The sequence below is a fragment of the Salvelinus alpinus genome, chromosome 3 (genome assembly GCF_045679555.1).
Source record: "Salvelinus alpinus chromosome 3, SLU_Salpinus.1, whole genome shotgun sequence".
NCBI classification, from domain to species: domain Eukaryota; kingdom Metazoa; phylum Chordata; class Actinopteri; order Salmoniformes; family Salmonidae; genus Salvelinus; species Salvelinus alpinus.
The window spans coordinates 92,039,826-92,066,932 of record NC_092088.1 but is presented as its reverse complement, the minus strand read 5'-3'; the positions used below and the strand labels follow the sequence as shown (position 1 = coordinate 92,066,932).

At 42.9% G+C, this 27,107-nt stretch overlaps 1 protein-coding gene across 1 annotated transcript in view; it reads right to left on the bottom strand.

Annotated features, from left to right (window-relative positions):
• The window catches only part of eys (eyes shut homolog), a 506,958-nt gene that overhangs the window by 13,681 nt on the left and 466,170 nt on the right, over positions 1 to 27,107 (bottom strand). Inside the window, exons 45-48 of the mRNA XM_071394489.1 lie at positions 25,782 to 25,948; positions 24,096 to 24,240; positions 11,284 to 11,458; positions 1,447 to 1,619 (exon numbers count right to left, since the gene is read on the bottom strand). Of these exons, the coding sequence (XP_071250590.1) occupies positions 1,447 to 1,619; positions 11,284 to 11,458; positions 24,096 to 24,240; positions 25,782 to 25,948 (660 nt within the window). The remainder of the gene's footprint in view (positions 1 to 1,446; positions 1,620 to 11,283; positions 11,459 to 24,095; positions 24,241 to 25,781; positions 25,949 to 27,107) is intronic.

Sequence of the window (27,107 nt, the reverse complement as noted above, 5' to 3'; positions counted from 1 at the left end):
CTCCTCTGAACAGTTGATGTTGAAATGTGTCTGTTACTTGAACTCTGTGAAGCATTTATTTGGGCTGCAATTTCTGGGGCTGGTAACTCTTATGAACGTATCCTCTGCAGCAGAGGTAACTGGGTCTTCCTTACCTGTGGCGGTCCTCATGAGAGGCAGTTTCATCATAGCGTCTGATGGTTTTTAGGACTGCACTTAAAGAAACTTTCAAAGTTCTTGAAATTTTACAGACTAAGACTTGAAGGTCAGTCAAAGTAATGATGGACTGTCGTTTCTCTTTGCTTATTTGAGCTGTTCTTGCCATAATATGGACTCGGCCTTTTACCAAATAGGGCTATCTTCTGTATAACACCCCTACCTTGTCACAACACAGCTGATTGGCTCAAACACATTAAGAAGGAAATAAATTCCACAAATTAACTTTTAACAAGGCACACCTGTTAATTGAAATCCATTCCAGGTGACTACCTCATGAAGCTGGTTGAGAGAATTACAAATGTGTGCAAAGTCATCAAGGCAAAGGGTGGCTACTTTGAAGAATTTAAAATCTAAAATATATTTTGATTTGTTAAAAACTTTTTTGGTTACTACATAATTCCATGTGTTATTTCATAGTTTTGATGTCTTCACTATTATTCTACAATGTAGAAAATAGTAAAAATAAAGAAAAACGCTTGAATGGGTAGGTTTGTCCAAACTTTTGACTGCTACTGTATATATTTCTTTGTGTCAAGCTATCAATCAAAGCGGAAAGGAAAATGGTTATATGAGAGGGACTGAGATCTATTCATTTGATGTAATTACATTTTAAAACCATGTAAATGGATACTATAGGATAATGGGGGAAAAACGTATACCAAAGTTTTGGTCTCAATAGACCATCAGTGTTTTACGGAGAGTTTAACAGAAAGGTTAACAGAAGGCTTAACAGAGAGCTTAACAGAGAGGTTAACAGAGAAGTTAACAGAGAGGTTAACAGAAGGCTTAACAGAGAGCTTAACAGAAAGGTTAACAGAGAAGTTAACAGAAGGCTTAACAGAGAGCTTAACAGAAAGGTTAACAGAGAAGTTAACAGAGAGCTTAACAGAGAGGTTAACAGAGAGGTTAACAGAATGCTTAACAGAGAGCTTAACAGAAAGGTTAACAGAGAAGTTAACAGAGAGCTTAACAGAGAGCTTAACAGAGAGGTTAACAGAGAGTTTAACGGAGAGATTAACAGAGAGGTTAATCACTCTCTTGTTCTTATTTTTTGGAACAAACTGGTTGGGTCGGGTTGGTTGGTCAGTATTCTGACCTGATAGTATTTGGTTAGTGTTTGGTCAGTATTCTGACCTAATCATATTTGGTTAGTGTTTGGTCAGTATTCTGACCTGATAGTATTTGGTTAGTGTTTGGTCAGTATTCTGACCTAATCATATTTGGTTAGTGTTTGGTCAGTATTCTGACCTTGCTGACAGTGCAGTCCGCCGGTGCCCAAGGGGCAGAGGCAGGTGTATCCGTCTGGAAGGGGTACGCAGGTGGAACCACGGGCACACAACGGAGGGGGACGGTGTTCAGCGTCGCACACAGACACGGTCTCAGAGCAGAGTGCTCCCTTCCAGCCGAATGGACACTGGCAGCTAGGAGAGAGAAACACTAGGGTTAGGGTTACTGGCAGCTAGGGGAGAGAGGAACACATGGGTTAGGGTTACTGGCAGCTAGGGGAGAGAGGAACACATGGGTTAGGGTTACTGGCAGCTAGGGGAGAGAGGAACACATGGGTTAGGGTTACTGACAGCTAGGGGAGAGAGGAACACATGGGTTAGGGTTACTGGCAGCTAGGGGAGAGAGGAACACATGGGTTAGGGTTACTGGCAGCTAGGGGAGAGAGGAACACATGGGTTAGGGTTACTGGCAGCTAGGGGAGAGAGGAACACATGGGTTAGGGTTACTGGCAGCTAGGGGAGAGAGGAACACATGGGTTAGGGTTACTGGCAGCTAGGGGAGAGAGGAACACATGGGTTAGGGTTACTGGCAGCTAGGGGAGAGAGGAACACATGGGTTAGGGTTACTGGCAGCTAGGGGAGAGAGGAACACATGGGTTAGGGTTACTGGCAGCTAGGGGAGAGAGGAACACATGGGTTAGGGTTACTGGCAGCTAGGGGAGAGAGGAACACATGGGTTAGGGTTACTGGCAGCTAGGGGAGAGAGGAACACATGGGTTAGGGTTACTGGCAGCTAGGGGAGAGAGGAACACATGGGTTAGGGTTACTGGCAGCTAGGGGAGAGAGGAACACATGGGTTAGGGTTACCGACAGCTAGGGGAGAGAGGAACACATAGGTTAGGGTTACTGGCAGCTAGGGGAGAGAGGAACACATGGGTTAGGGTTACTGACAGCTAGGGGAGAGAGGAACACATGGGTTAGGGTTACTGGCAGCTAGGGGAGAGAGGAACACATGGGTTAGGGTTACTGGCAGCTAGGGGAGAGAGGAACACATGGGTTAGGGTTACTGGCAGCTAGGGGAGAGAGGAACACATGGGTTAGGGTTACTGGCAGCTAGGGGAGAGAGGAACACATGGGTTAGGGTTACTGACAGCTAGGGGAGAGAGGAACACATGGGTTAGGGTTACTGGCAGCTAGGGGAGAGAGGAACACATGGGTTAGGGTTACTGGCAGCTAGGGGAGAGAGGAACACATGGGTTAGGGTTACTGACAGCTAGGGGAGAGAGGAACACATGGGTTAGGGTTACTGGCAGCTAGGGGAGAGAGGAACACATGGGTTAGGGTTACTGGCAGCTAGGGGAGAGAGGAACACACGGGTTAGGGTTACTGGCAGCTAGGGGAGAGAGGAACACACGGGTTAGGGTTACTGGCATCTAGGGGAGAGAGGAACACATGGGTTAGGGTTACTGGCAGCTAGGGGAGAGAGGAACACATGGGTTAGGGTTACTGGCAGCTAGGGGAGAGAGGAACACATGGGTTAGGGTTACTGGCATCTAGGGGAGAGAGGAACACATGGGTTAGGGTTACTGGCAGCTAGGAGAGAGAGGAACACATGGGTTAGGGTTACTGGCAGCTAGGGGAGAGAGGAACACATGGGTTAGGGTTACTGGCAGCTAGGGGAGAGAAGAACACATGGGTTAGGGTTACTGACAGCTAGGGGAGAGAGGAACACATGGGTTAGGGTTACTGGCAGCTAGGGGAGAGAGGAACACATGGGTTTGGGTTACTGGCATCTAGGGGAGAGAGGAACATATGGGTTAGGGTTACTGGCAGCTAGGGGAGAGAAGAACACATAGGTTAGCGTTACTGGCAGCTAGTGGAGAGAGGAACACATGGGTTAGGGTAACTGGCAGCTAGGGGAGAGAGGAACACATGGGTTAGGGTTACTGGCAGCTAGGGGAGAGAGGAACACATGGGTTAGGATAACTGGCAGCTAGGGGAGAGAATAACACATGGGTTAGGGTAACTGGCAGCTAGGGGAGAGAGGAACACATGGGTTAGGGTAACCGGCAGCTAGGGGAGAGAGAAACACATGGGTTAGGGTTACTGGCATCTAGGGGAGAGAGGAACATATGGGTTAGGGTTACTGGCAGCTAGGGGAGAGAGGAACACATGGGTTAGGGTTACTGGCAGCTAGGGGAGAGATGAACACATGGGTTAGGGTAACTGGCAGCTAGGAGAGAGAGGAACACATGGGTTAGGGTTACTGACAGCTAGGGGAGAGAGGAACACATGGGTTAGAGTTACTGACAGCTAGGGGAGAGAGGAACACATGGGATAGGGTTACTGACAGCTAGGGGAGAGAGGAACACATGGGTTAGGGTTACTGGCAGCTAGGGGAGAGAGGAACACATGGGTTAGGGTTACTGGCAGCTAGGGGAGAGAGGAACACATGGGTTAGGGTTACTGGCAGCTAGGGGAGAGAAGAACACATGGGTTAGGGTTACTGGCAGCTAGGGGAGAGAAGAACACATAGGTTAGGGTTACTGGCAGCTAGGGGAGAGAGGAACACATGGGTTAGGGTTACTGACAGCTAGGGGAGAGAGGAACACATGGGTTAGGGTTACTGGCAGCTAGGGGAGAGAGGAACACATGGGTTAGGGTAACTGGCAGCTAGGGGAGAGAGGAACACATGGGTTAGGGTTACTGGTAGCTAGGGGAGAGAGGAACACATGGGTTAGGGTTACTGGCAGCTAGGGGAGAGAAGAACACATGGGTTAGGGTTACTGGCAGCTAGGGGAGAGAGGAACACATGGGTTAGGGTTACTGGCAGCTAGAGGAGAGAGGAACACATGGGTTAGGGTTACTGGCAACTAGGGGAGAGAGGAACACATGTGTTATGGTTACTGGCAGCTAGGGGAGAGAGGAACACATGGGTTAGGGTCACTGGCAGCTAGGGGAGAGAGGAACACATGGGTTAGGGTTACTGGCAGCTAAGGGAGAGAGGAACACATGGGTTAGGGTTACTGGCAGCAAGGGGAGATAGGAACACATGGGTTAGGGTTACTGGCAGCTAGGGGAGAGAGGAACACATGGGTTAGGGTTACTGGCAGCTAGGGTAGAGAGGAACACATTGGTTAGGGTAACTGGCAGCTACGGGAGAGAGGAACACATGGGTTAGGGTTACTGGCAGCTAGGGGAGAGAGGAACACATGGGTTAGGGTTACTGACAGCTAGGGGAGAGAGGAACACATGGGTTAGGGTTACTGGCAGCTAGGGGAGAGAGGAACACATGGGTTAGGGTTACTGGCAGCTAGGGGAGAGAGGAACATATGGGTTAGGGTTACTGGCAGCTAGGGGAGAGAGGAACACATGGGTTAGGGTTACTGACAGCTAGGGGAGAGAGGAACACATGGGTTAGGGTTACTGGCAGCTAGGGGAGAGAGGAACACATGGGTTAGGGTTACTGGCAGCTAGGGGAGAGAGGTACACATGGGTTAGGGTTACTGGTAGCTAGGGGAGAGAGGAACACATGGGTTAGGGTTAGGGTTACTGACAGCTAGGGGAGAGAGGAACACATGGGTTAGGGTTACTGGCAGCTAGGGGAGAGAGGAACACATGGGTTAGGGTTACTGGCAGCTAGGGGAGAGAGGTACACATGGGTTAGGGTTACTGGCAGCTAGGGGAGATGTCATGAGGTTTACTTAACATCAGAAAACCTACTTCTACTACTGGCACAGACAGTGCTGCTAGTAGTGCTACTGGGGAGAGCAGAATGACATGGAGTACTACTAGTGATACTGTAGTACAGAGGACTGGCCTACTACTAGTAATACTGTAGTACAGGGGACTGGCCTACTACTAGTAATACTGTAGTACAGGGGACTGGCCTACTACTAGTAATACTGTAGTACAGGGGACTGGCCTACTACTAGTAATACTGTAGTACAGGGGACTGGCTTACTACTAGTGATACTGTAGTACAGGGGACTGGCTTACTACTAGTAATACTGTAGTACAGGGGACTGGCCTACTACTAGTAATACTGTAGTACAGGGGACTGGCCTACTACTAGTAATACTGTAGTACAGGGGACTGGCTTACTACTAGTAATACTGTAGTACAGAGGACTGGCTTACTACTAGTGATACTCTAGTACAGGGGACTGGCTTACTACTAGTAATACTGTAGTACAGGGGACTGGCCTACTACTAGTAATACTGTAGTACAGGGGACTGGCCTACTACTAGTAATACTGTAGTACAGGGGACTGGCCTACTACTAGTAATACTGTAGTACAGGGGACTGGCCTACTACTAGTAATACTGTAGTACAGGGGACTGGCCTACTACTAGTAATACTGTAGTACAGAGGACTGGCTTATTACTAGTAATACTGTAGTACAGAGGACTGGCTTATTACTAGTAATACTGTAGTACAGGGGACTGGCTTACTACTAGTAATACTGTAGTACAGGGGACTGGCCTACTACTAGTAATACTGTAGTACAGAGGACTGGCTTATTACTAGTAATACTGTAGTACAGGGGACTGGCTTACTACTAGTAATACTGTAGTACAGAGGACTGGCTTATTACTAGTAATACTGTAGTACAGGGGACTGGCTTACTACTAGTAATACTGTAGTACAGGGGACTGGCCTACTACTAGTAATACTGTAGTACAGGGGACTGGCCTATTACTAGTAATAGTGTAGTACAGGGGACTGGCTTACTACTAGTAATACTGTAGTACAGAGGACTGGCTTATTACTAGTAATACTGTAGTACAGGGGACTGGCTTACTACTAGTAATACTGTAGTACAGGGGACTGGCCTACTACTAGTAATACTGTAGTACAGGGGACTGGCCTACTACTAGTAATACTGTAGTACAGGGGACTGGCCTACTACTAGTAATACTGTAGTACAGGGGACTGGCCTACTACTAGTAATACTGTAGTACAGGGGACTGGCCTACTACTAGTAATACTGTAGTACAGGGGACTGGCTTATTACTAGTGATACAGTAGTGTAGGGGACGTTATTACTAGTAATACTGTAGTACAGGGGACTGGCCTACTACTAGTAATACTGTAGTACAGGGGACTGGCCTACTACTAGTAATACTGTAGTACAGGGGACTGGCCTACTACTAGTAATACTGTAGTACAGGGGACTGGCTTATTACTAGTGATACAGTAGTGTAGGGGACTTGTTATTACTAGTAATACTGTAGTACAGGGGACTTCTTATTACTAGTAATACTGTAGTACAGGGGACTTCTTATTACTAGTAATACTGTAGTACAGGGGACTGGCTTATTACTAGTAATGATCTACAGAGTCCACATATGGTGATGATACATCTACAGAGTCTACAGATGGTGATGATACATCTACAGAGTCTACAGATGGTGATGATACATCTACAGAGTCTACAGATGGTGATGATACATCTACAGAGTCTACAGATGGTGATGATACATCTACAGAGTCTATAGATGGTGATGATACATCTACAGAGTCTATAGATGGTGATGATACATCTACAGAGTCTATAGGTGGTGATGATACATCTACAGAGTCTACAGATGGTGATGATACATCTACAGAGTCTATAGATGGTGATGATACATCTACAGAGTCTACAGATGGTGATGATACATCTACAGTCTATAGGTGATGATACATCTACAGAGTCTACAGATGGTGATGATACATCTACAGAGTCTATAGGTGGTGATGATACATCTACAGAGTCTCTAGATGGTGATGATACATCTACAGAGTCTACAGTTGATGATACATCTACAGAGTCTATAGATGGTGATGATACATCTACAGAGTCTACAGATGGTGATGATACATCTACAGAGTCTACAGATGGTGATGATACATCTACAGAGTCTATAGATGGTGATGATACATCTACAGAGTCTACAGATGGTGATGATACATCTACAGAGTCTACAGATGGTGATGATACATCTACAGAGTCTATAGATGGTGATGATACATCTACAGAGTCTATAGATGGTGATGATACATCTACAGAGTCTATAGATGGTGATGATACATCTACAGAGTCTACAGGTGATGATACATCTACAGAGTCTATAGATGGTGATGATACATCTACAGAGTCTATAGATGGTGATGATACATCTACAGAGTCTATAGATGGTGATGATACATCTACAGAGTCTATAGATGGTGATGATACGTCTACAGAGACTATAGATGGTGATGATACATCTACAGAGTCTATAGGTGATGATACATCTACAGAGTCTATAGATGGTGATGATACATCTACAGAGTATATAGATGGTGATGATACATCTACAGAGTCTATAGATGGTGATGATACATCTACAGAGTCTATAGATGGTGATGATACATCTACAGAGTATATAGATGGTGATGATACATCTACAGAGTCTATAGATGGTGATGATACATCTACAGAGTCTATAGATGGTGATGATATATCTACAGAGTCTACAGATGGTGATGATACATCTACAGAGTCTATAGGTGGTGATGATATATCTACAGAGTCTACAGATGGTGATGATACATCTACAGAGTCTATAGGTGATGATACATCTACAGAGTCTATAGGTGGTGATGATACATCTACAGAGTCTATAGATGGTGATGATATATCTACAGAGTCTACAGATGGTGATGATACATCTACAGAGTCTATAGGTGATGATACATCTACAGAGTCTATAGGTGGTGATGATACATCTACAGAGTCTATAGATGGTGATGATACATCTACAGAGTATATAGATGGTGATGATACATCTACAGAGTCTATAGATGGTGATGATACATCTACAGAGTCTATAGGTGGTGATGATACATCTACAGAGTCTATAGATGGTGATGATACATCTACAGAGTCTATAGATGGTGATGATACATCTACAGAGTCTACAGATGGTGATGATACATCTACAGAGTCTACAGATGGTGATGATACATCTACAGAGTCTATAGATGGTGATGATATATCTACAGAGTCTACAGATGGTGATGATACATCTACAGAGTCTATAGGTGATGATACATCTACAGAGTCTATAGATGGTGATGATACATCTACAGAGTCTACAGATGGTGATGATACATCTACAGAGTCTATAGATGGTGATGATACATCTACAGAGTCTACAGATGGTGATGATACATCTACAGAGTCTATAGATGGTGATGATACATCTACAGAGTCTATAGATGGTGATGATACATCTACAGAGTCTACAGATGGTGATGATACATCTACAGAGTCTATAGATGGTGATGATACATCTACAGAGTCTACAGATGGTGATGATACATCTACAGAGTCTATAGATGGTGATGATACATCTACAGAGTCTATAGATGGCGATGATACATCTACAGAGTCTATAGATGGTGATGATACATCTACAGAGTCTATAGGTGGTGATGATACATCTACAGAGTCTACAGATGGCGATGATACATCTACAGAGTCTACAGATGGTGATGATACATCTACAGAGTCTATAGATGGTGATGATACATCTACAGAGTCTATAGGTGGTGATGATACATCTACAGAGTCTACAGATGGTGATGATACATCTACAGAGTCTACAGATGGTGATGATACATCTACAGAGTCTATAGATGGTGATGATACATCTACAGAGTCTACAGATGGTGATGATACATCTACAGTCTATAGGTGATGATACATCTACAGAGTCTACAGATGGTGATGATACATCTACAGAGTCTATAGATGGTGATGATACATCTACAGAGTCTATAGATGGTGATGATACATCTACAGAGTCTACAGATGGTGATGATACATCTACAGAGTCTATAGGTGGTGATGATACATCTACAGAGTCTATAGGTGATGATACATCTACAGAGTCTATAGATGGTGATGATACATCTACAGAGTCTACAGATGGTGATGATACATCTACAGAGTCTATAGATGGTGATGATACATCTACAGAGTCTATAGATGGTGATGATACATCTACAGAGTCTATAGATGGTGATGATACATCTACAGAGTCTATAGATGGTGATGATACATCTACAGAGTCTACAGATGGTGATGATACATCTACAGAGTCTACAGATGGTGATGATACATCTACAGAGTCTACAGATGGTGATGATACATCTACAGAGTATATAGATGGTGATGATACATCTACAGAGTCTATAGATGGTGATGATACATCTACAGAGTCTATAGATGGTGATGATACATCTACAGAGTCTATAGATGGTGATGATACATCTACAGAGTCTATAGATGGTGATGATACATCTACAGAGTCTATAGGTGGTGATGATACATCTACAGAGTATATAGATGGTGATGATACATCTACAGAGTCTATAGATGGTGATGATACATCTACAGAGTCTATAGGTGGTGATGATACATCTACAGAGTATATAGATGGTGATGATACATCTACAGAGTCTATAGATGGTGATGATACATCTACAGAGTCTATAGATGGTGATGATACATCTACAGAGTCTACAGATGGTGATGATACATCTACAGAGTCTACAGATGGTGATGATACATCTACAGAGTCTACAGATGGTGATGATACATCTACAGAGTATATAGATGGTGATGATACATCTACAGAGTCTATAGATGGTGATGATACATCTACAGAGTCTATAGATGGTGATGATACATCTACAGAGTCTATAGATGGTGATGATACATCTACAGAGTCTATAGATGGTGATGATACATCTACAGAGTCTATATATGGTGATGATACATCTACAGTGAATTACTAAGAGTTATTATATCTTCACCAACTACATTACATTTTGCAATTATTGTGTGAATGAATCGACTATTGCCTGCACTGTAGTGTATCTCATTCATTAACATCGAGTCCTAAACACACAGCTCCTTAATCTGATGATGCTGTTCTCAACAATATAGACAGATAAGTCTCTCCTGAATAGAATAAACTAAAACCAACTGATCTAGGATCAGGTCACCCCCCTGTCCATATAATCTTGTTCATTATGAGCTAAAAGGCTAAGCTGATTCCAAACACATGTTAGGAATCTGGACCCGTATTCACAAAACATCTCAGAGTAGGAGTGCTTTTTATATCATAATGAACAAGAACACATTGGGCATTGGGGACCTGATCCTAGTTCAGCACTTGTACAGGCTGAAATAGAATTCTCCACCTATCTCCTGGTCAACCCAGCCAACCATGATTAATAGGACTAACAGTGGTACAGCCATACCCATTCATTTGCCTCCATGTTGAGCAGTGATTTATGTCTCTAAAGCCTCTCATTTCTGGGATAATAACATTGATTACCCCAGCCGGAGGAGGCCTGATGCCCACTAAGCCCTTGATCTGACATGCAACATCAATACATGGTCCTGTTTTCTCAGTCTCGCCATAGAGATGGATAGAGGGAGCACTTGCCACAAAGACTGTTTTAGCGTGGGCATTTTCTGAGTCTCACTGATAGAAGGTTTATAGAAGAAACCACGAGCCCCCCCCCCGCAACAGTACACTTCAATCAACCCTATATATGACCAGCCTTAGCCTACATCTCTGGTCAAGTCATATTATGCAGAGGCGTCATTGTAGTCACTTAACTCAATAATAATAATACCACAGTCACATACCATGGGCTTCATGTGTTACTGTAAAGCACTTTGGGAGATATATTGTGGTAGAAAGGGCAATATAAATCAATCTGATTAATTGATTACAAGCATAACAATGGGACATCCTGGTTTAAAGAACAGTTCAATAAAAGAAAAGAATCAATGAAAATGTAGTGTACATACTAGACAGAGGATCCAGAGTCCACACAGGTTCCTCCGTTCCTGCACGTCACCAGGGTGCAGGGTGTGACCCCGCACTGACCCACGCTACGGCCAGAGTTAGGATGACCCTCAGGCTTCCCCAACGCTATGAACTTCCCGTCTCTCCTCGTCCGGAACTCCAGATCAAATATGCAACCTGTGAAATAACACAGAAGAAAATCCACTCAAACCGAGGAGACAAACAGTGTGTGTAATTAAGCAGACATTTCTCGGAACTTCACATCGCTCAAATAGGAAACCTTTTAAATCACAAAACATATAACTATAACTCATTGCTCAGGGAAACAACAGCAGCATTACTTTTTGTCTTCAAACTGTCCATATTAGGACATCCTCAGTCAAAAGAAGCTGGGGTGACTGAGGATGTCCTAATATGGACACCGTACACAACATACCCACTCACACTGTCTTTCTTTCTGTCAGAGAGAAGTCTTTCATTGTAGTTGACAGTGATCTAATGGGATGACAGTTTGAAGACTAAAAATGAATGCTGCTGTTGTTTCCCTGAAGGAATGAGAATCAAAGGTAACAGGGCTGGGGGAAAAAAATATATATATTTTTACACATATAAATTAATAAATAAAAAACGCACGCACGCACGCACGCACGCACACACCAGAAGGTATTCAAACCCCTTGACTTTTTCCACATTTTGTTGTGTTACAGCCTGAATTTAAAATGGATTACATTTAGATTTTTTTGTCACTGGCCTACACACAATACCTCATAATGTTATGTTTTACTACATTTTTACAAGTTAATAAAAAATGATAAGCTGAAATGTCTTGAGTCAATAAGTATTCAACCCCTTTGTTATGGCAAGCCTAAATACGTTCAAGAGTAAAAATGTGCTTAACAAGTCACATAATAAGTTGCATGGACTCACTCTGTGTGCAATAATAGTGCTTAAACAAGATTTTTGACACATCTCTGTACCCCACACATACAATGATCTGTAAGGTCCCTCAGTCTAGCAGTGAATTTCAAACACAGATTCAACCACAAAGACCAGTGAGGTTTTCCAGTGCCTTGCAAAGAAGGGCACCTACTGATAGATGGCAAAAAAGCAGACATTGAATATCCCTTTCAGCATGGTAAAGATATTAATTACACTTTGGATGATGTATCAATACACTCGGTCACTACACAGAAACAGGCGTCATTCCTAACTCAGTTGCTGGAGAAGAAAGAAACCACTCTGGGATTTCACCATGTTGCCAATGGTGACTTTAAAACAGTTGCAGAGTTTAATGGCTGTGATTGGAGAAAACTGAGGCTGGACCAACAACATTGTAGTTACTCCACAATACTAACATAAATGACAAGAGTGAAAAGAAGGAAGACTATTTTGGAACATGGCAGCAAAGTTACACTGCAAAAAATGTTGCAAAGTAATTCACTTTTTGTCCTGGATACAAAGTGCTATGTTTGGGGCAAATCCAATACATTACTGAGTACCACTGTCCATATTTTCAAACACAGTGGTGGCTGCATCATGTTATGTGTATGCATGTAATCGTTAAGGACTGGGGAGTTTTTCAGGATAAAAAATAAACAGAATGGAGCTAAGCACAGGCAAAATCCTAAAGGAAAACCTGGTTCAGTCTGCTCCCCACCAAACACTGGGAGATCAACTCACCTTTCAGCAGGACAATAACCCAGGCCAAATCTATACAGGAGTTGCTTACCAAGAAGACAGTGAATGTTCCTGAGTGGCCGAGTTACAGTTTTGACTTAAATCTATTGAAAATATATGGCAAGACCTGAAAAGGGTTATCTAGCAGGGATCAACAACCAATTTGACAGTGCTTTAATTATTTTTTAAAGAATAATGGGCAAATGTTGCACAATCTAAGTGTGGAAAGCTCTTAGAGACGGTCTCTTAGAGACAGGTGTAATCGCTGCCAAAGGTGCTTCTACAAAGTATTGACTCAGGGGTGTGAATAATTATGTAAATAAAATACACTATATATACAAAAGTATGTGGACATACAATGACATTCTAGAGACGATTCTGTGCTTTCAACTTTGTGGCAACAGTTTGACCTTTCCCGTTTCAGCATGACAATGCCCCTGTGCACAAAGCAAGGTCCATACCGAAATGGTTTGTCGAGATCGGTGTGGAAGAACTTGACTGGCCTGCACAGAGCCCTGACCTCAACCTCATCAAACACCTTTGGGATGAAGTGGAACACCGACTGCGAGCCAGGCCTAATCGCCCAACATCAGTGCCCGACCTCACTAATGCTCTTGTGGCTGAATGGAAGCAAGTCCCTGTAGCAATGTTCCAACATCTAGTGGAAAGCCTTCCCAGAAGAGTGGAGGCTGTTATAGTAGCAAAGGGGGGACCAACTCCATATTAATGCCTATGATTTTGGAATGAGATGTTCTTCGAGCAGGTGTCCACATACTTTTGGTCATGTAGTGTATTTCTGTATTTCATTTTCAATACATTTGCAAACATTTCTAAAAACATGTTTCACTTTGTCATTATGGGGTATTGTGATGTCATTATGGGGTATTGTGATGTCATTATGGGGTATTGTGTGTAGATGAGTGAAACAAAAATCTATGTAATAAATGTTGAATTCAGGCTGTAACAACAAAATGTGGAATAAGTCAAGAGGTATGAATACTTTCTGAAGGCAATGTGCTCACACACATGATTCTTTCATATATTTTTTACAAAGTCAGAAAAAATGAAGAGTACTATTTCCACATGGCGTTGAGCCATGATAATGACTTCATGTTAATGACTTTATGATAATGACTTCATGTTCATGTTTGTGTATGGTTGTTGCAAGGGTTAGGGTAAGGTTTATTGTAATTTGTATTAACAAAAACACAAAGAAAATGGGTCAGTGAAGGTTTGAGCCAGTCATTGAATATTTATATTAAAGGTTGGAAATAAAGGATATGCTGTAATTCACTCTCTGCATATCTCTCTCCATTAAATTGCCATTTTACATATTTGCTAGGATGAAATCTCTGCATAGACTAGCAGTTAGGTTAAATCCAACATAATAGGAGGATTCTGAATTATTTTCACACAAAAGCACATTCACCCAAATTCACTCTCTCCTTCCTGTGATTTATATTCTGTCTTTACTGAAACAGGGCAAATATTCTGTCTACTGCAACAGGAGAAATATTCTGTCTACTGCAACAGGAGAAATATTCTGTCTACTGCAACAGGAGAAATATTCTGTCTACTGCAACAGGATAAATATTCTGTCTACTGCAACAGGATAAATATTCTGTCTACTGCAACAGGATAAATATTCTGTCTACTGCAACAGGAGAAATATTCTGTCTACTGCAACAGGGGAAATATTATGCTGTCTACTGCAACAGGGGAAATATTCTGTCTACTGCAACAGGGGAAATATTCTGTCTACTGCAACAGGGGAAATATTCTGTCTACTACAACAGGGGAAATATTCTGTCGACTGCAACAAGGGGAAATAGTCTGTCTAGGGGAAATATTCTGTCTACCGCAATAGGGGGAATATTCTGTCTACTGCAACAGGGGGAATATTATGTATTTACTGCAACAGGGGAAATATTCTGTCTACTGCAACAGGGGAAATATTCTGTCTACTGCAACAGGGGAAATATTCTGTCTACTACAACAAGGGAAATATTCTGTCTACTATAACAGGGGACATATTATGTCTACTGCAACAGGGGACATATTCTGTCTACTGCAACATGGGGAAAATGATGTATTTACTACAACATGGGAAATATTCTGTCTACTACAACAGGGGAAATATTCTGTCTACTGCAACTGGGGAAATATTCTGTCTACTGCAACAGGGGAAGTTGCATAGAAAATATTTGTTTGGTCTGTATCTGCGGAGCACTAGGTCTGTGTCCCAAATGACACCATATTTCCTATGGGCCCTGGTCAGAAGTAGTGCACTATCAAGGGAATAGGGAGTCATTTGGGACGCAACCTAAGTCTACTATAAATATGAATCCTCCTGAACATACTAGCCTAGGCTTGGAAACCATCTCTCTCTCTCACACTCACACGCAAAACAACACACAGACCACTGCCAAGACACACACCATCTCTGCACTGTGCGCAGACCCCCTTCTCGCTCTCTCTGCAGCATTAGTCATTGGAATAAACAGGACGCTGTGGAAATGTCATGTTCACGCAGGAATTTTCATTGCATGATGCCGTCTCTAGCTCTACCGTGTGTGTGTGTGTGTGTGTGTGTGTGTGTGTGTGTGTGTGTGTGTGTGTGTGTGTGTGTGTTTCCAGCCCTGTTACCTTTGATTCTCATTGCTTCAGGGAAACAACAGTAGCATTCATTTTTAGTCTTCAAACTGTCATCCCATTAAATCACTGTCAACTACAATGAAAGACTTCTGTGTGTGTGTGTGTGTGTGTGTGTTGCCAAACTGCAAATATATACTGTCGTCAACAATTTCAGATGGTTAAAGAGGATGATGAGGGTGATTTTTGCCATTAGCTAAGAGAGGATGATGAGGGTGACGTTTGGTATTAGATATGAGGGTGATGTTTGGTATTAGATAAGAGGATGAGGAGGGTGATGTTTGGTATTAGATAAGAGGATGAGGAGGGTGATATTTGGTATTAGATAAGAGGATGAGGAGGGTGATATTTGGTATTAGATAAGAGGATGAGGAGGGTGATGTTTGGTATTAGATAAGAGGATGAGGAGGGTGATATTTGGTATTAGATAAGATGATACTGTCGATGACACTGAGGAAATTATGTTTGAGCTAACAGAGAGTTCAGGGTGTGTCCTAAATGGCACCATATTCCCTATACAGGGCACTATTTCTGGTCAAAGGTAGTGAACTATATAGGGAATATGTTGCCATTTGAGATGCAACCCATATTGATGTCCAATCAGTCAGATCTAGAGTATCCACACCTCACATACTGTTAGAACAGCATATGCAATGAATAGACTAGCATTGTTTTAAAGGAATTATATTTCAATGAACAGACTAGCATTGTTTTAAAGGCATTATATTTCAATGACTAGACTAGCATTGTTTTAAAGGCATTATATTTCAATGAATAGACTAGCATTGTTTTAAAGGCATTATATTTCAATGACTAGACTAGCATTGTTTTAAAGGCATAATACTTCAATGACTAGACTAGCATTGTTTTAAAGGCATAATACTTCAATGACTAGACTAGCATGTTTTAAAGGCATTATATTTCAATGAACAGACTAGCATTGTTTAAAAGGCATTATATTTCAATGACTAGACTAGCATTGTTTTAAAGGCATAATATTTCAATGACTAGACTAGCATTGTTTTAAAGGCATAATATTTCAATGACTAGACTAGCATTGTTTAAAAGCATTATATTTCAATGACTAGACTAGCATTGTTTAAAAGCATTATATTTCAATGACTAGACTAGCATTGTTTTAAAGGCATTATATTCGTCATGGACTATTAATGTCAAAATCAATGAGTTAACATAACAGTAACCTTTGACCATCTGAAGTAACTTCTTATCACTGGTGTTAAAGCTCAAATGAATTACCAGTCCCTTCAACCACTTAAACATGAATAAATTACTAAACTCTCTGTGAAAACTTTGTGTTTGTCATTTGTTTTAGACAAGTATAACCCACCTATAAGAAGATCAAAAGATATTTCTGACAGTCTGATAAAAGGAAATCAACACCAGTCAGCTCTGAATGCCTGAGGCATATAGAAATCTAATCAAAACAAACTGACATTAAAGCGCAAACATTTAACAAAGGTAAAAACCAACCAGTGTGTGTATTATCTTAATGTGTCACAGCTGGATGAAATGAGAGTCTGTAAGATATGACCTTTAGTTATTATGATAAACACATTGTAGAAGTCTAAAGAAAAGCATTACAGTAATATCTTGTTAAAATCTCATTAAACATCTTGCCATCATTAAATTGGACATAATTGTTTTATTTTGAAAATCTTTTTTTTTAAACATGCAACATTTCATACTTAAATGTATATTTTATTACCATCTTGTTTAGGGCAAGCTGTTGGCATGCTTTGTGATTATTGTGTTTGATTTCAGCAGCTACGCAGACAAATACAATACGGAGGCAGCTGATGGAGAACAACAACTCAACACAGCTGATGGAGAACAACAACTCAACACAGCTGATGAAGAACAACAACTCAACACAGCTGATGGAGAACAACAACTCAACACAGCTGATGAAGAACAACAACTCAACACAGCTGATGGAGAACAACAACTCAACACAGCTGATGGAGACCAACAACTCAACACAGCTGATGAAGAACAACAACTCAACACAGCTGATGGAGAACAACAACTCAACACAGCTGATGAAGAACAACAACTCAACACAGCTGATGGAGACCAACAACTCAACACAGCTGATGAAGAACAACAACTCAACACAGCTGATGGAGAACAACAACTCAACACAGCTGATGGAGAACAACAACTCAACACAGCTGATGGAGAACAACAACTCAACACAGCTGATGGAGAACAACAACTCAACACAGCTGATGGAGAACAACAACTCAACACAGCTGATGGAGAACAACAACTCAACACAGCTGATGGAGAACAACAACTCAACACAGCTGATGGAGAACAACAACTCAACACAGCTGACGGAGAACAACAACTCAACATAGCTGACGAAGACCAACAACTCAACATAGCTGATGAAGAACAACAACTCAACACAGCTGATGGAGAACAACAACTCAACACAGCTGATGGAGAACAACAACTCAACACAGCTGATGAAGAACAACAACTCAACACAGCTGATGGAGAACAACAACTCAACACAGCTGATGGAGACCAACAACTCAACACAGCTGATGAAGAACAACAACTCAACACAGCTGATGGAGACCAACAACTCAACACAGCTGATGAAGAACAACAACTCAACACAGCTGATGGAGAACAACAACTCAACACAGCTGATGAAGAACAACAACTCAACACAGCTGATGAAGAACAACAACTCAACACAGCTGATGAAGAACAACAACTCAACACAGCTGATGGAGAACAACAACTCAACACAGCTGATGAAGAACAACAACTCAACACAGCTGATAGAGACCAACAACTCAACACAGCTGATGAAGAACAACAACTCAACACAGCTGATGGAGAACAACAACTCAACACAGCTGATGAAGAACAACAACTCAACACAGCTGATGAAGAACAACAACTCAACACAGCTGATGAAGAACAACAACTCAACACAGCTGATGGAGAACAACAACTCAACACAGCTGATGAAGAACAACAACTCAACACAGCTGATGAAGAACAACAACTCAACACAGCTGATGGAGACCAACAACTCAACACAGCTGATGAAGAACAACAACTCAACACAGCTGATAGAGACCAACAACTCAACACAGCTGATAGAGACCAACAACTCAACACAGCTGATAGAGACCAACAACTCAACAACAGAATATGAATTATATTTCTATGCATTCAACCCCTTTCCCCAATTCATTTTACTAGCGTTCTCTCCAGGGGTTGGACTTGTACATCAAACTGCCTCACGCTACAGAAAAAGGCAATATATCTCCTGCCCTATGGGCCATTCTATCTGGACAAGGCTACTCACGCTACAGAAACAGGAAATAGTTATCATGCCCTAGGGCAATTCTGTCTGGGACAAGGCTACTTCATTATCCTGTGATCCAGTAAGAATCAACATGGCCACAACAAACACATCTCAACGTGGCCACAACAAACACATCTCAACGTGGCCACAACAAACACATCTCAACGTGGCCACAACAAACACATCTCAACGTGGCAACAAACACATCTCAACGTGGCAACAAACACTTCTCAACGTGACCACAACAAACACATCTCAACGTGGCCACAACAAACACATCTCAACGTGGCAACAAACACATCTCAACGTGACAACAAACAAACACATCTCAACGTGACAACAAACAAACACATCTCAATGTGACCATAACAAACACATCTCAACGTGGCCATAACAAACACATCTCAACGTGGCCACAACAAACACATCTCAACGTGGCAACAAATAAACACATCTCAAGATGGCCACGACAAACACATCTCAACGTGACCACAACAAACACATCTCAACATGGCCACGACAAACACATCTCAACGTGGCCACAACAAACACATCTCAACGTGGCAACAACAAACAGATCTCAACGTGACCACAACAAACACATCTCAACGTGGCCACAAACACTTCTCAACGTGGCCACAACAAACACATCTCAACGTGGCCATAACAAACACATCTCAACGTGGCAACAAACACATCTCAACGTGGCCATAACAAACACATCTCAACGTGGCAACAACAAACACATCTCAACGTGGCCACAACAAACACATCTCAACATTGCAACAAACACATCTCAACGTGGCAACAAACACATCTCAACAAACACATCTCAACGTGACCACAACAAACACATCTCAACGTGGCCACAACAAACACATCTCAACGTGACCACAACAAACACATCTCAACATGGCCACGACAAACACATCTCAACGTGGCCACAACAAACACATCTCAACGTGGCAACAAACACATCTCAACGTGGCAACAAACACATCTCAACGTGGCAACAACAAACACATCTCACCGTGGCAACAACAAACACATCTCAACGTGGCAACAACAAACACATCTCACCGTGGCAACAGACACATCTCAACGTGGCCACAACAAACACATCTCAACGTGGCCACAACAAACACATCTCACCGTGGCAACAAACACATCTCAACGTGACCATAACAAACACATCACAACGTGGCCATAACAAACACATCTCAAAGTGGCCACAACAAACACATCTCAACGTGGCCACAACAAACACATCTCAACGTGACCACAACAAACACATCTCAACGTGGCCACAACAAACACATCTCAACGTGGCCACAACAAACACATCTCAACATGGCCACAACAAACACATCTCAACGTGACCACAACAAACACATCTCAACGTGGCCACAACAAACACATCTCAACGTGGCCACAACAAACACATCTCAACGTGGCCACAACAAACACATCTCAACGTGGCCACAACAAACACATCTCAACGTGGCAACAAACACATCTCAACGTGGCAACAAACACTTCTCAACGTGACCACAACAAACACATCTCAACGTGGCCACAACAAACACATCTCAACGTGGCAACAAACACATCTCAACGTGACCACAAACAAACACATCTCAACGTGGCCACAACAAACACATCTCAACGTGGCAACAAACACATCTCAACGTGACAACAAACAAACACATCTCAACGTGACAACAAACAAACACATCTCAATGTGACCATAACAAACACATCTCAACGTGGCCATAACAAACACATCTCAACGTGGCCACAACAAACACATCTCAACGTGGCAACAAATAAACACATCTCAAGATGGCCACGACAAACACATCTCAACGTGACCACAACAAACACATCTCAACATGGCCACGACAAACACATCTCAACGTGGCCACAACAAACACATCTCAACGTGGCAACAACAAACAGATCTCAACGTGACCACAACAAACACATCTCAACGTGGCCACAAACACTTCTCAACGTGGCCACAACAAACACATCTCAACGTGGCCAAAACAAACACATCTCAACGTGGCAACAAACACATCTCAACGTGGCCATAACAAACACATCTCAACGTGGCCACAACAAACACATCTCAACGTGGCCACAACAAACACATCTCAACATTGCAACAAACACATCTCAACGTGGCAACAAACACATCTCAACAAACACATCTCAACGTGACCACAACAAACACATCTCAACGTGGCCACAACAAACACATCTCAACGTGACCACAACAAACACATCTCAACATGGCCACGACAAACACATCTCAACGTGGCCACAACAAACACATCTCAACGTGGCAACAAACACATCTCAACGTGGCAACAAACACATCTCAACGTGGCAACAACAAACACATCTCACCGTGGCAACAACAAACACATCTCAACGTGGCAACAACAAACACATCTCACCGTGGCAACAGACACATCTCAACGTGGCCACAACAAACACATCTCAACGTGGCCACAACAAACACATCTCACCGTGGCAACAAACACATCTCAACGTGACCATAACAAACACATCACAACGTGGCCATAACAAACACATCTCAAAGTGGCCACAACAAACACATCTCAACGTGGCCACAACAAACACATCTCAACGTGACCACAACAAACACATCTCAACGTGGCCACAACAAACACATCTCAACGTGGCCACAACAAACACATCTCAACATGGCCACAACAAACACATCTCAACGTGACCACAACAAACACATCTCAACGTGGCCACAACAAACACATCTCAACGTGGCCACAACAAACACATCTCAACGTGGCCACAACAAACACATCTCAACGTGGCCACAACAAACACATCTCAACGTGGCCACAACAAACACATCTCAACGTGGCAACAAACAAACACATCTCAACATGGCCATAACAAACACATCTCGACATGGCCATAACAAACACACCCACACTGCGCTGGTGCCTTTCGCTCTGGTTAGTTTGTCATTATTTGATTAGCAGCTGTAAATGAATTGACCCAGGACATGTTTAGGGATACAGCAGTAGCAGAAGTGTCTTTGTGTATATCCCAAACTGCACCCTATTCTCTATTATAGTGCACCACTTTCGACCAGGGCCCATTGGGTAGTGCACTATGTAGGGAATAGGATGCCATTTTGGATGCACCTACTGCTAATGCTGTAATCCTAATCATGTTCTGTGTTACTTCATTTAAACTGGACTCTGGTCAAAAGTAGTGCACTATGTAGGGAATAGGGTGCCATTTGTGTGCCAGCTGTAGTGTCTTCCTTCCCATAGCCACCTAGTCTGTCCACAGGGGTGTGAGGATGTACCGATAACTGGTAGACAAGTGTTCACTGCCAGCCATTAGGACTGCAGGAAGGTCACACACACACACACACACACACACACACACACACACACACACACACACACACACACACACACACACACACACACACACACACACACACACACACACACACACACACACACACACACACGTGTCTGATTAGTTGTCATTATGTGTCTAGCAAAAAGGCTAAAGCAACATGTGATCTACCAGGCCCTGGGCTCTGGCTGCTTTCTGGTTACCTGCCTGGTGGGACTACAGTACAGCACCACTAACACCTAGCTACAGCAAGTCAATTGATGTGTGTGTGTGTGTGTGTGTGTCAGGCTTATTTTCATTCCAAAGCGTGTATGTTTATACAGAGATGATAGAATCATAGGGATGTTTGTTCAATAGAACCAAACAGACAGACGGGCTACGTCCCAAACAGTACCCTATTCCCTATTTAGTGCACTACTTTTGACCCCCATTCGGCTCTGGTCAAAAAGTAGTGCACTATATTTGGGACGCAGAAGGGAGATTGCTCCTGTCTGCATATATAACCACCAAATGGAAAAATACTTGTTCACCTTCATTTAAAGTACAGTGATCTTTCACAATAACAAGGCATCATTATCATCATGACAATAACCACGGTGGAGGCAGCAGCATCGTCTGCCTTAACAACTTGTGATGATATTCAATATCTGTTATTATCATTACTGTTAGTTATGGAGGTGATATCCCCACCACGCTGCCCCACTCGCATTAACAATCACAATCAACACTATACTCAGGATGCTCTGTCCCAAATGGCACCCTGTTGCCTATACACTGCACTACTTTTAAACCAGGAGGCTAATAGGGTTCTGGTCAAAAGTAGTGCACTATATGGGGAATAGGTTGCCATTTGGGATGTAATCATAGGCTTCATTAAGGGTCAGCTGGGAGCCAGTAGAATTGATTCTGATTATGACAATCATCATCTGGATGGTGCCCTTGTCTGACTGACTTATGAGAGGGCCAAATGGGATTTGCAGAGAATGCATAACTTTACAGGCGTGAAGTGATTAAAGGGCCAATCTATGATTAAAAAAACAGCTAAACTGTTAACCCGCCACTGTTTTTGGTAAACAGCTGAGGGATGGGGCTGGAGAAATGTAAAATTCATAGGCGAAGCTATGGATGCAAGGACTGACCATTTAATCATGTTTTGAAGCTATACAGAGTTTTGTTTACAATTACAGTGTTTACAAACAACGCAGTAAAAACAAGCTTATATTTGGGTTTGTGATGGGGTACGGCAGTTGAACTAAGCTCATGAGGCATTTATAAGTTATATTCCTCAACACTCAATGGCTATATATGATCAACTTAAAATAAAAACAAATAAACGTACCAATCCCAGATTTCCCCTTTAAAGGACGCAGGCACAATCAACTTTGGAGCTCTATTCTAACCTCATCTCCCCCCTCTGAATGGTGTTGCACTCCCTCTGACTGTCTGACTGTCTGCAACTAGCCTGTCACTATGCTGCTGCCACTCTACAGACGTCCAGGCCATGTTACAAACACTGTGATAAATGTTGTTGTAAAAAGGCGTTTATATACAGTTTATCAGTTCAATTTTATACTCACTATAGTCAGTAGTGGTGGTAGTAGTTACTTATAGTGGCAATACTACAGTCACTGTAATGTCTTGCCGTGAAAGCTGGTGGAGTCACTGTAATGTCTTACCTTGAAAGCTGTTGGAGTCACTGTAATGTCTTACCTTGAAAGCCATTGCGAAACCTGGATCCGAGGGGCAGTAGTTCAGGAGTATATTCATTATATCCTCCTACAAAGACTTGGCTTTGCGCGTTGAGACCTGCCAGGTGGCCTGGAGAAGAGCCTGTCCTGTTTCTCTGTCCGTCCACCTGAAAGGATACAGAAATGATTCAGTACACCATACTCAGGCTCTGCCTTGATGGATCCACAAAGAGAAGACTCCTGTTATAGCTATCTGTCAATGGATCCACAAAGAGAAGACTCATATTATAGCAGTCTGTCAATGGATCCACAAAGAGAAGACTCCTATTATAGCAGTCTGTCAATGGATCCACAAAGAGAAGACTCCTGTTATAGCAGTCTGTCAATGGATCAGCAAAGAGAAGACTCCTATTATAGCAGTCTGTCAATGGATCCACAAAGAGAAGACTCCTGTTATAGCAGTCTGTCAATAGATCCACAAAGAGAAAACTCCTATTATAGCAGTCTGTCAATGGATCCACAAAGAGAAGACTCCTGTTATAGCAGTCTGTCAATGGATCAGCAAAGAGAAGACTCCTGTTATAGCAGTCTGTCAATGGATCAGCAAAGAGAAGACTCCTGTTATAGCAGTCTGTCAATGGATCAGCAAAGAGAAGACTCCTGTTATAGCAGTCTGTCAATGGATCAGCAAAGAGAAGACTCCTATTATAGCAGTCTGTCAATGGATCCACAAAGAGAAGACTCCTGTTATAGCAGTCTGTCAATGGATCAGCAAAGAGAAGACTCCTGTTATAGCAGTCTGTCAATGGATCAGCAAAGAGAAGACTCCTGTTATAGCAGTATGTCAATGGATCAGCACAGAGAAGACTCCTGTTATAGCAGTCTGTCAATGGATCAGTAAAGAGAAGACTCCTGTTATAGCAGTCTGTCAATGGATCAGCAAAGAGAAGACTCATATTATAGCAGTCTGTCAATGGATCAGCAAAGAGAAGACTCCTGTTATAGCAGTCTGTCAATGGATCAGCAAAGAGAAGACTCCTGTTATAGCAGTCTGTCAATGGATCAGCAAAGAGAAGACTCCTGTTATAGCAGTCTGCCAATGGATCAGCAAAGAGAAGACTCCTGTTAAAGCAGTCTGTCAATGGATCAGCAAAGAGAAGACTCCTGTTATAGCAGTCTGTTAATGGATCAGCAAAGAGAAGACTCCTGTTATAGCAGTCTGTCAATGGATCAGCACAGAGAAGACTCCTGTTATAGCAGTCTGTCAATGGATCAGCACAGAGAAGACTCCTGTTATAGCAGTCTGTCAATGGATCAGCACAGAGAAGACTCCTGTTATAGCAGTCTGTCAATGGATCAGCAAAGAGAAGACTCCTGTTATAGCAGTCTGTCAATGGATCCACAAAGAGAAGACTCCTGTTATAGCAGTCTGTCAATGGATCAGCAAAGAGAAGACTCCTGTTATAGCAGTCTGTCAATGGATCAGCACAGAGAAGACTCCTGTTATAGCAGTCTGTCAATGGATCAGCAAAGAGAAGACTCCTGTCACAGACCTCTGACCTCAGAATGGGAACAGTCATGTTTTCAGATGACAGTGCATTAAGGAACCTTTTTACAAAATGAAACATATCCTAAAACATCCAAGAGACTCACACTATCGATTACACATTATTTTCAGGGGTAGAAAGTTACTGAAAAAGCAAAGCACCTTTAACCATCCTGTTCTCCGAGATCTGCCAAAGTTCACAGTGTGGATATCGATCTCACGGTTCAGCCGGTCGCTGACCATGGTTCCCACACCAGATCCAAGGTTGAACTTGTGAACAATTCTGCCATTCCGAACCCCCAGAACTAGGAAGTCATCTCCATCAATGCCTGGAACCATATAATTAAAATATAGGACACATATATCATATATACAATACAGAACACATAAACTCAGCAAAAAAAGAAACGTCCTCTCACTGTCAACTGTGTTTATTTTCAGCAAACTTAACATGTGTAAATATTTGTATGAACATAACAAGATTCAACAACTGAGACATAAACTGAACAAGTTCCACAGACATGTGACAGAAATTGAATAATGTGTCCCTGAACAAAGGGGGGGTCAAAATTAAAAGCAACAGTCAGTATCTGGTGTGGCCACCAGCTGCATTAAGTACTGCAGTGCATCTCCTCCTCATGGACTGCACCAGATTTGCCAGTTCTTGCTGTGAGATGTTACCCCACTCTTCCACCAAGGCACTTGCAAGAACACATATTTCTGGGGGGAATGGCCCTAGCCCTCACCCTCCAATCCAACAGGTCCCAGATGTGCTCAATGGAATTGAAATCCGGGATCTTCGCTGGCCATGGCAGAACACTGACATTCCTGTCTTGCAGGAAATCACGCACAGAACGAGCAGTATAGCTGGTGGCATTGTCATGCTGGAGGGTCATGTCATGATGAGCCTGCAGGAAGGGTACCACATGAGGGAGGATGTCTCCCCTGTAATGCACAGCGTTGAGATTGCCTGCAATGACAACAAGCTCTGTCCGATGATGCTGTGACACACCGCCCCAGACCATGATGGACCCTCCACCTACAAATCGATCCTGCTCCAAAGTACAGGCCTCGGTGTAACGCTCATTCCTTCGACGATAAACGTGAATCCGACCATCACCCTTGGTGAGACAAAACTGCAACTCGTCAGCGAAGAGCACTTTTTGCCAGTCCTGTCTGGTCCAGCGACGGTTGGTTTGTGCCCATAGGCGACGTTGTTGCCGGTGATGTCTGGTGAGGAGCTGCCTTACAACAGGCCTACAAGCCCTCAGTCCAACCTCTCTCAGCCTATTGCGGACAGTCTGAGCACTGATGGAGGGATTGTGCGTTCCTGGTGTAACTCTGGCAGTTGTTGTTGCCATCCTGTACCTGTTGCGCAGGTGTGATGTTCGGATGTACCGATCCTGTGCAGGTATTGTTACACGTGGTCTGCCACTGCGAGGACGATCAGCTGTCCGTCCTGTCTCCCTGTAGCACTGTCTTAGGCGT